The 10,080-nt window shown below is 46.2% G+C and overlaps 1 protein-coding gene across 1 annotated transcript; it reads left to right on the top strand.

The window, feature by feature from the left end:
• The first annotated feature begins 4,509 nt into the window (after positions 1-4,509).
• IER3IP1 (immediate early response 3 interacting protein 1) lies at positions 4,510-8,009 on the top strand. Its single transcript, XM_026086454.1, has 3 exons — positions 4,510-4,649; positions 6,046-6,147; positions 6,517-8,009. The coding sequence occupies exons 1-3, from the start codon at positions 4,559-4,561 to the stop codon at positions 6,570-6,572; spliced, it is 249 nt and encodes an 82-aa protein (XP_025942239.1). The 5' UTR covers positions 4,510-4,558; the 3' UTR covers positions 6,573-8,009.
• The last annotated feature ends 2,071 nt before the right edge of the window (positions 8,010-10,080 follow it).

Here is a 10,080-nt window from a genome sequence, read left to right on the forward strand (position 1 = left end):
CCTCAGCTATTAGCTCTGTACTGCTGATAGTTAAATGCTTTCATTAATTGAACTGGGTTGAAAATACAAACAGCTCTTCATGCTTATCGAATGCCTAATGACTTATTTTGCTCCATTTCTGTTGTGTCAGGCGCTGTGGATCACGTTATTCTTCCAAAGATCTCAGTAAACCTGCAGTGGTTCTGGAAAATATTACAGCGGCAAACAGTAGCGCTGATAAGATTTCAACAGTGAATTTGACTGGCCCAGTGTATATAAGTTACATTTCTGAACAGCAGACTGGATCCACAGAGTTTGCCGTGTCTGAAGATACGATTTCCATTTTGGGGCTGCCATACTTCTCCTTTGCTGCCTCGATAACACCCCCTGATTCACCGCCAGAGCAGTGATACCCCACCACTGTTCTTAGCAGCTTCTTGCTTTCTTCCGGAGAGAAAAGTGCCTGAAGGACTCTGGGTGTACGCTGGCAAACTGATGGATTGCTAGACCCCACTTCATTTCCTCCACTCACGGGGAAATGCCGTAGCTTTGGACTGTGAACTCGTACCACACCAGTATTAGAAAACACGAGAAACTGGCAGTTCTTTCGGGAAGCAAAGAAAAAGTGCTAACCTTCTCTGTAGATAGATGTACTCTACCTGTGCAATATCTTGCGTTAAAGATTTGCTGAAAGAAAGCCAAGGATGGAGTGATCAGTTCAAGTGACGCCTCTCCCCACGTAGAAACCCAGGCCTCTTCTCCAGCAGCTATATTCCCTCCCTGTGCCACCTTTGGTTTTTACAGAGGTATTTGAGGTGCTTGGCCGGTGCGCAGAAGATGTGCTGCCCTGTAGGATCTGTTCCTCTGGCTCAGCTAGATTTCTGGGCAGAAAGCTGGGTATGTAGTTAATAAAGAGTTAGAGCTGTCAGCTTAGTGTCAGCTAAGGCTTCGCAGGCAGCGCTGCGAGTGGAGCGAAGGTGTACTGAGAAGGGCCTTGCCCCCTTTGTTCCCTTTTCCCCAGTCCTTGGCGAGGAGGTACCACTCCGTAGAGACCTGCATCACGCTGTAGTACCTGCTTCCATGGGGTGAGTCACGGGAAAACACGCAGGAGGGATTTCTGGTAGTTTTTACACCAATTTCTCAATCCTTCTGACTCACCCTTGAATGCCGCACGCTGAGCTGAGACCTAACCTTTTACACACGGTTTCCTCCTAGCTGTGGTGGAGCGAATCTGTGCCTGCGCTAACGTTATCGCATAGGTTGCAATCTGTAAGTCAGCCATGTATGTGATTTTTTTTTTTATCTGCCCACCTTCAGAGGCTGAAGGAAGATAGCGTCTATTAATCTTTAAACTGAGTGCTGCCACTTTCCTGGAACCAGTGACCTCTGCCTCCGGCGTGATGCCAACTCGCTAAGACACAAGCCCGGTGTTCTCCCGTCCCGGTGGCAGTTACAAGGGGGCAGATTAGCCCGAGATCTGGCACGGGGAGGCAGAGGCTGGTTCCTTGCCTCCACGCAGCATAGTCCTCCCTCATGCCCTTGGCCAACAGCTGCTGTGGGCGTGCTGTGGGGAGGGTATATCTTTTCCCGTTCGTCTTTCCAACTTTCTTGGCCTACTGCCAGCCTGGAAAAGTCGCAGGAAGCAGGAGAAAAGCCCTTTGGCCAACGCTTATTCCTCTAAAAGGGAGTTGGCGTGTTCGGTTCCTCCTTGGTGCCCACGCGTCTCAGAGCGCTGCAAGGATCTGCAGGATCATTACGGCATTAAGATTTGCCGACAGGTTGTCTTCCACGCGGCTGGTCTCGGCATCCAGAACGGTGCCTTAGCTAACGGCTGTAGCTACCCGTGGTGCAGGAAAGTGATGCCGTTAACTCACGCTAACATGCTGCTGCTGTCATTTTGCTGTGGTTCGATGCAAACACGTGACTGCGCATCCGTGGCGAAAAACACGAGCCCGGGGCCTGCAACAGCCTTTGCCGTTTCCGTCACCGTCTTTCTACACCCGCATTAAATTTAGCGAGTCGTTCCTGCCTTCCTGCAGCCTGGAACAGCGACCGCGAGCACCTTCGCCGCCCTCGTTGGTGCTCCTGCGCTTTCTCCCGTGCTGCTCATCCTCCTGTAAATCCCCCCCTTAAAACCTGCCGCGGCCCCAACGCCTGCAAATCCGCCCTGTCTGCCGCGGGCAAGGCAAGTCTAAGCAGGGACTTCCAGTTCTCTGGCTAAGTCGATTTGTTCCCTTCTTGGCCTGTTTTATATAGCCGCTGTAGCATAGCTGACACGTAGACGGGGAAATCTCTCGGCCTGTCATCTCTGAAAAATATCTACATGGCATCTGGCATAACGGGGCCTTGGGTCTCAATTGGCGTATCGCAGCATGAGCGTAATACAAATGGTGACAGGGATCACGATGGGAATAACACAACGTAATGTAAAATAATGTAATATAATGTGATACTGCGGTATTGATAATACCATGATGAACAGCAGCGCGCGCGTGTGTATGCACTGCACAACAAGCGACATTAAAAGATCATGGTGGCAGAGCCAAGCGTGATAAACTTGGGAAATGGCACCAATAAATTTATATGTAAGTTCAGAACGGTGTATTTATTTGTCCTTTTTCCTGCAATCTCCAGGTAGTCTGTTTGTATGTGAAACTGTGTTAAATTCTTTCACAGTGCTAAATCCTAGGAAAGGATGTCAGTGTTCTGAAGGGGATGGACCTATACGCTTCCCGAATATCAACGGCAAGGCAGACACGATCGCGTGCAGTGCATGTAGAGCAGCGGACAGGACAAAGGTCTCTGTACAGCTAATGAAGGGTAAGAACCAGATACTAATTCACTCGAATGCACAAAGCCGTATCACATTCCCGGATTTGGTGGTTAAAACAAACCCGCCGTTAAATCATCCGAGCGTCCAATTTGTCCTACAGTAGAGCAGTTACGTCCGCGGTACATCACCGTCCTTTGCAGCAGCGTGGTGTGTACTGATACGTACGTAAGATACCTACAGGAGGAAATGGTCAAAGCTATTTCACAAAAGAAGCTCAGAAGATGATGGCACGTGAGGCTGAGGATTTAAGTCATGAGAAGACTTCCTTTGCATTCGGTGGCCTGGTATCTGCTCACCAGGAATAATCTAACACAACCCTGAGAACGGTTGCATTGAGTCTCGTGGGCTGCAGCGGAAAAAAGGAGAGTCAGGCCCAAAGAGCTATGCCCTGTACACCAACCCCGAACAAAAAAACAAGAAGGAAAAAGGTAAAAGAACGAAAAATCCTAAGGTCTGCACAATATGTCTCTCACCTAAACTCTAATCCTTTGACATCTGTAAAACGGTTTCAGACGCTCTGCAGATGACACCACAGGAATTTACTGAAATGAAACATAATGCTCCAATAAAGAAAAAAAATGTTTTCCTTTTAACGCAAGCAACTTTGTCTGGTTTTGCCTCCAACCACGTAGCATGGTGATTCAGGTGGTTGTTAAGTTGCCGTGATGGATCTTAGAAAGGGGAAAACCATGTCGAGTTGAAGTTTTATAGCAGCTGCTGTTTGGAAATACATCTTAATTATGGGTAAAAATATTAAGCCATAACTTGTATCCTTATTTTAAAAGCCTCGTTTTTTCATTGCCATCATTCTAAATATTAGCTCTTCATTGAGGTTAGTATTTATTTATAGTTTGGATACTGCAAGAAGGTAGCCCGGGAAATGCTGCTTGATGACCGTGGTTATTAGAGACGCTTGGTTTCGACCCCGATATTTATCTGGGGTCAAGATCAGCCTTTTTTGTTATTTACAGGTGCACGGAAAAAGGTAGTTTGCATGTTTAAAAATCTTTCTGGGAACTTTGGAGGCGTTTGGGCAATGAGAGACAGCTCCGTTTTAAACTGTTAAACTGCCACCATGGCATCGGACCGCTTTGTGCTGGCTAGCGAACGCATCGGCGTCAGATTACTGTACTATTATTGGGAAATAAAATCAGGGTGATTATGCAAATCAAAACCCCTCAGCCAGCCAGAGCCAAAGACGCAAGCGGGAAAAAAATACATATATTTATGCATTAGTAACGATACAGTATCCCTGAGCTCCAGTTGTTATTATTTTTGTTATTTGACGGTGGAAGCGCCCAGAGGCCCCGATCAATACAAGAATTGTAATATAATTGTTTTATTCTGGTTTCTGTTCCGAAGCCGCGCTGCTGCAGTCATTGCATTTTGGATAAACAGCAATTAGGATCCGAGCCGATTTCCCGTTAGCACGAAAATTTAAGGCAACGGATGCTGCGAAATAAATTAAAAAAAAAAAATACAGGGGGAAAAAAAACCAAATCAAGCGATAGTGTCCCTAAAATTAAATAGAAAATATTCTTTAATAGTTCTCTCAAGTTGCCACCCAGACACCAAAATTTTGCCCGGCCCCGCCCCACGCCGGGGTCCTCCCCCCCCCACTCGGGGGGCCCAGCCCGGCCCTGCCTCACGGCCGCTCCCGCCCCGCCATGGCGCCGCCCCGCCCCGCCACGTCCCGCTGCGGCGCCCGGTCCCGCCCCGGCGGCGGCAGCGGCGGCGGCGGCGGTCATGGCGTTCACGCTGTACTCGCTGCTGCAGGCCGCGCTGCTCTTCGTCAACGCCATCGCGGTGCTGCACGAGGAGCGCTTCCTGCGCCACGGTGAGCGGCGCCGCGGCGGCGGGGCGGGGGGGGGGAGCCGCCATGTCGCGGCCCTTCTGGCGCCCGTAGCGTCACCGGGGCGAGAGGGCGGGAGACACCGGCGGTCGCGGTGGTCCCCGGGCTCCAGTTTTCCGCCGGCGCGCTTGAAATCTTCCCTCGTCTTGTCCTTTTTTTCCTTTTTTTTTCCTTTTTTTCCTTTCGCTTATTTTTTGTTTAGCGTTTCTACAGTTTTATTTGCGTTTGCGCCGCACACCAGGATCCGGTGGTCGCGTGAGACCCTCCCCCCACCCCCCTTTATTTTATTTTATTTTATTTCTATTTTATTTCTATTTTTATTTTTTTATTTTAATATAATTGTATTTTAATTTAATTTTAATTTAATTTTTATTATTTTCTTTTTTTTCCATTTTCTTTTTCTTTTCTTTTCTATTACGTCGCATCTTTTCACGGAGCCGCGCCGCCGGGAGGTGCCCGAGGCCGGGTCCAGGCCTTGCGCGAAACGCGGCAGCTCGGGGCTCGGCGTGGGGRCTGAGGTCCAGCCTCAGTGAAAAGCAGCGTTGCAGAGAGTCACGCGTGGTTTACAAAAAGGCATTCTAATACTTCTCACGCATCCTAATGCTCTGCTTGCCGGTGAATATTACCGCGCTCTGGGCAGAGACGGTGCATCGAGCCACCTGGGGTGATGCGCAGAGCTTCTCCCTGCTCTTCCACGTGGAATCCAGCCGCAGATGCGACCGTGTCCCGGTATTTCTCCCTGTTACGGAGCCTCGCGGTTGTCAGTGCCGACCTGGCCGTTCCGCTGCCCTTTGAGAAATTTCCAAGGCGTTTTGCTGGAAATGTCCAGTTTTACATTTTATAGAAGTCAAGGAAATCATAATCCTGTATATTTGGAATTTGTTCTGACCGTTTTCTGTCACGTAGCTGGTTTCTAACTTGTGCTGAAATGTCATTTCTTACCCATTTTTTGCTATTGCTATTGCTACTATTTGCTGACCCTATTTGCTATTGTAGCTTCTGGTAAGGGACTGTGAACAGATGTAGGATTTTTGTATTGGCAGTTTTGGGGGTTTTTTTTGAAGTCTAAATAAACTCATGTGGTTCTCTGACATGCAGAGACTAATAGTACGTAAGGGATACTTATGAGGTAAGGGTTTCCTTTTCAGAAATGCTGATCTGTCATTGCTGCTGCGTTCATTGAAAGGTTTAACAGTTTTCAATATACTGCTTTAAGCAATGTACGTGGTCTGGAAATAAAGCTAATTGGCTTGTAATTTGTCTTTCTGGTGTTAGTGATAAACTTACCCTCTTCAAGATGGATCACCAATTAATATTGCTAATAGCACTTGTTGAATGGATGATATTTTTTAACACAGCTGACTGTCTTTATGTGACACAGTTGGCTGGGGAAGCGATCAAGGGATCGGAGGATTTGGAGAAGAACCAGGAATTAAAGCGCAGCTAATGAACCTCATTCGATCTGTACGAACTGTTATGAGAGGTAAGGTGACGATAATGTTTTGTTAACCATCCACGGGCTGTAAAGTTTTGTTCCTGTACCTTAAGGAAGGAATCTCAGCATTTGATTCTTTCTCTTATCAACCGGCTGCCATTTCTACTTGCCCTTTTCAGTCTGTCCTTCCTTCTGGTTCCGTCCTTCCTTCCTGCATGGACTCTGCAGAGGAAGGCCCAGGTCCCAGCACGCAGCCCTCGTGCCCTAGGTTGAATAAAGTATAAAACTAAAAATATAAACTAAAAAATTTAATGCATTTTACTCCTTAAAAGGTAGTCTCTCAACATAACATGAAATTCTGCCTCTTTGTGATGCGTAAAAGAAAAATTTCACAGTTCCTCTGTTATTTCTCTGCAGTGCCGTTAATAGCAGTGAACTCCGTTACAATTGTGCTGCTCCTGTTGTTCGGCTGAAGATGATGTGTTGCAAAAGCTTTCGGACATCCAAAGAGGAAAGTTGCCAACCATCACTGCTTTGAGTTTTCTGGGATCCAACGTGGTTTAGCTGTCAATCTGACATTCAGCTTACAGTAATAAAGACACTGTTTCTATTTATGTTATTTCCTAATGTTCGCTTGCAGTTTCATTAAACAAGAAAATGGGATTGGTGCAACAACCCTGTAAATATATTGGACTCCGACAAGTTCTACTGCTGCCTGTTAATAGCACTGACTGTTCAAATACGCGTTGTGACATATTGCAATGATTGTCAATAGGATGCGGTTTTTAATCGTCTTGTCACTCAGGGATGGATTTCCTTCGGTACGCTCCCAGTTTATTTTTAAATTAAAAAAAAATCCAGTGTTTGTTGTTTCATAGTTACTACTGTGGTACTATTTAACAGAGTATGGATTTGGCTCTAGAAATATTCTAAACTATTGAAAATACCGTTGTGATTTTGAGGAGGCTAAAGCTAGATGGGGGAAAAAAACCAAACTGTTTCAGTTCAACTTATAAGTGGAATTTTCCTGGCTAGGTTGAGGCCAGGATTTTTCTCTTGGTGTTTGATCGCTTTCTCAGATCAATGATGTTTGATGCTAATGGCAAAGTAGGGTGAAAATAGGTGCGATAGCTATGCAAAATCTCAAAGAGCTGTACCTAAATGGAGGCAACTCAGTGTTAATTTAGACTAGCAAGCGATCTTAGTAACTAGTATTTGTTACTATTCTTTCAAGGATTATTACTTTTTTAAGCATGTGTTGAACTTCTGTGTAGCACTTTGTGTGCTAGAAGTGGGGAGCCATTTGTATTCTGAGCTTTTGGGGTAATACGGGAGGAGAATATTGCGCCCTTTGCAAATGCGGTTCTTTTTCTAAACAGCATATTTGCAACCTCCATCCTGCCTCTTCATCTTCCTTAGTTAAAGTAAGGAGTTTCTGAACTGATCCTATGGGTATGATCTTGCAGCTCTTTCTCAGTACTGCTAATTACTTTGATACAGATCTTGTTTCAGTGCAGGCTGCTGGGTCAGGTCCAGTGTTATATAGCAACTTTGAATACAAGAAAACTGATCCTCGTGTACCTTTTTAGAAAAGTTAAACTTCAAAAGTCTTTTCTATTTCTCTCTGCTAGAGTGTGACTTAAGTTGGTTTTGCTTATTTTTAAAAGAGGGAAGGGCTAGAGAAACCCGGCAGTTACGTTATTTTAAAACAGCTTAGTTGATCTCTTCTTCTGATGTCTTGAGGACTAAAGTATGGTTGTATACAAAGATAAGTCTGTAAAATGTGTAAATGAATTTAATGGTCTTCAGTTGCAGTGTTTTGCAGAGTATAGTATATCCAGGAGGAGGGTTTTCTGTTGTTTCCTTTTTTTAGTGAAAACTTGTAAATAAATTTTGAATTTCTAAGTTAAGCACTCTCTTTCATAACTTGCTCCATATCTGTGTACAGCGGTAGTATCTCAAAACTCAACTTCATCCTGCTCTAGATGCCAAAATTAGTGTTCTTATATAAAATACTTCTTATTCCTATGGCTCTTGCAAATACCAGCTCTCCACTATGAGGCAATATTTTGGTGTTAGGTAGCAAACCCAGTGAGMCATAGTTAACATTGGGCAGAGGCAGAATATAATCATGCCATGTCTTAAATTCCAGAGTAGGTAAATCTATTACAAAGTATTTTTTATTAAAAAAAAAAAAAATGTGTGTAATTCAGAGGTGACTAGGCTATACTCTGGATCAGTTAATTTCATAAACATATCTTCTTTCATGGGAATTGAACAGTATTTACATGAAACAGATTTAAAAAAAAAGATGATGACAGTTTGAATTTTACTGCCTTGCACTATGATATATAAGGCCTTTGCTACCCAGATCATGGAAGGTATGGAGGCTGCGGATGTGAACCGCATGTAGGAATCATGGCATTTTTTAAAAAAGCAGCGATAGATGTTCCCACTGCTGATGCATTGCATTGGGGCCCTGAATGAAGCATTGCTTGTGTATCATTTCATTTCCATCTGTATTGACCGGAGCTGTTAAAACACTATTTCTTACTGAAATAAAAGGCAGTACTGAAGACTGCAAGCAGCAGCTTTGCAAACATGTGAAATAAGTGATTTCTCCCTTCCTCCCATTCTCTCAGAAAGGCTGAAGCTTCACTATATGGTTTACAGCATGTGTTCACATGCTTATTTCAGATTATTTCCAAATAGCAGATTAGATGCATACAGTAGAAAGGGCCAGTAGTTCTGTGCTGCTGGAATGCTGCGTTTGGGGCAGAACTGGGACAAGTTTTACCTGGGGGCTGCAAGACAGCGATTCAAGATGGGACAGCAGCTGAGGTAAGTAATGAGCATGGAAGGGGGAAAAGGGTAGACAGCATACGGGCAGAGAAGGCAGGGTTGTAGAGGGAAAACGCAGGGGAATAACAACACTGCCTCCTCAGCGTGTGCATTTGAGCACTTCTGAAACGTGCCTACTGTGACCGTAATTCTTTGTTTGAACCAGGTAAAGCATTTCCCTACCTTCTGGKTTTTTTTTAATTATTTTACATTTGACTCCTACTTGCAGTACTTGAGTTTTCCACTCATAACAGCACATCTTTACCCTCACAAGCTCTTGGGTAGAAAACACCCTAAAAACTGGCAGGGGCTCCAGGTACCTCAATAACAGGGAACATTCAGAAAAGAGTTTCTGCTTGGCAAAGAGCTCCATGCGCAAAGTTACTGCCTGCCCTCCAGGAGTGACCGGCACTTCCTAAACCACGACAGCACATGATTATCGCTCATAGCTGGCTCAGAAATGTCAATAACCAAAGCATTTTGATGAGGACTAAGTCCACTATAGAATAACTGGAGAGGTTTCTACTAAGCACTTGCAAACAGGTGCTTCCATAGCTGTCACCGGCATGCTGAAGCCTGCTGTGTCTCCTGGCGTGTTATTCTCAACAGCGGCAAACAGCTATTTTCTGGCTGAACACAGGGACCCTGTAAAAAGTGAAGCGCAGTTCTTGCAATTACCAATACAGCAGCAGTATGAGGCTGAGTTTGTAGTGTCCAAGTGTCCACCGGTGTCTCTGGGGCTGCCGGGTGTGACAGGGCAGCAGGGAAGAACACAGGGACCGTACTGTATCCCCCAAATGACTAGGCCCTGGCGCAGCCCCCTCCTCTGCTACGCGGGCTGGATGTTTCCCCTCCCTTGACGCCCCCTCAGCACCCAGCTCTGCCTGCCCTTGTCATCGGATGAACGAGGGCGCCCAGGACAGCGCCCGCAGCCCTGTGGGATCCCCCCACCCCATCCAGGTGCGGCCCCGCCTGAGGGATCCCCCTGCCCCATCCCGGTGCGGCCCCGCCTAACGGACCTTCTTCCATCACCAACGGCCCCGCGCGCCCTTTCCCCTCAGCGCCCCCCGCCCCCGCGGCGGGCTGCCCGCCGAGGTGCCTGTCGGCAGCTACCGGAGCCCTGCGCGGAACGGCGGCGCC

This window comes from Apteryx rowi, unplaced genomic scaffold (genome assembly GCF_003343035.1).
Source record: "Apteryx rowi isolate R43461 unplaced genomic scaffold, aptRow1 scaffold_694, whole genome shotgun sequence".
NCBI lineage: Eukaryota > Metazoa > Chordata > Aves > Apterygiformes > Apterygidae > Apteryx > Apteryx rowi.

What these genes read in the sequence shown, in the direction of transcription:
- IER3IP1 (XM_026086454.1), top strand. Translation starts at nt 4,559, where the DNA reads ATGGCGTTCACGCTGTACTCGCTGCTGCAGGCCGCGCTGCTCTTCGTC. An exon ending in GGAGCGCTTCCTGCGCCACG is followed by an intron (nt 4,650 to 6,045) that starts GTGAGCGGCGCC and finishes TATGTGACACAG; the next exon opens with TTGGCTGGGGAAGCGATCAA. An exon ending in TGTACGAACTGTTATGAGAG is followed by an intron (nt 6,148 to 6,516) that starts GTAAGGTGACGA and finishes ATTTCTCTGCAG; the next exon opens with TGCCGTTAATAGCAGTGAAC.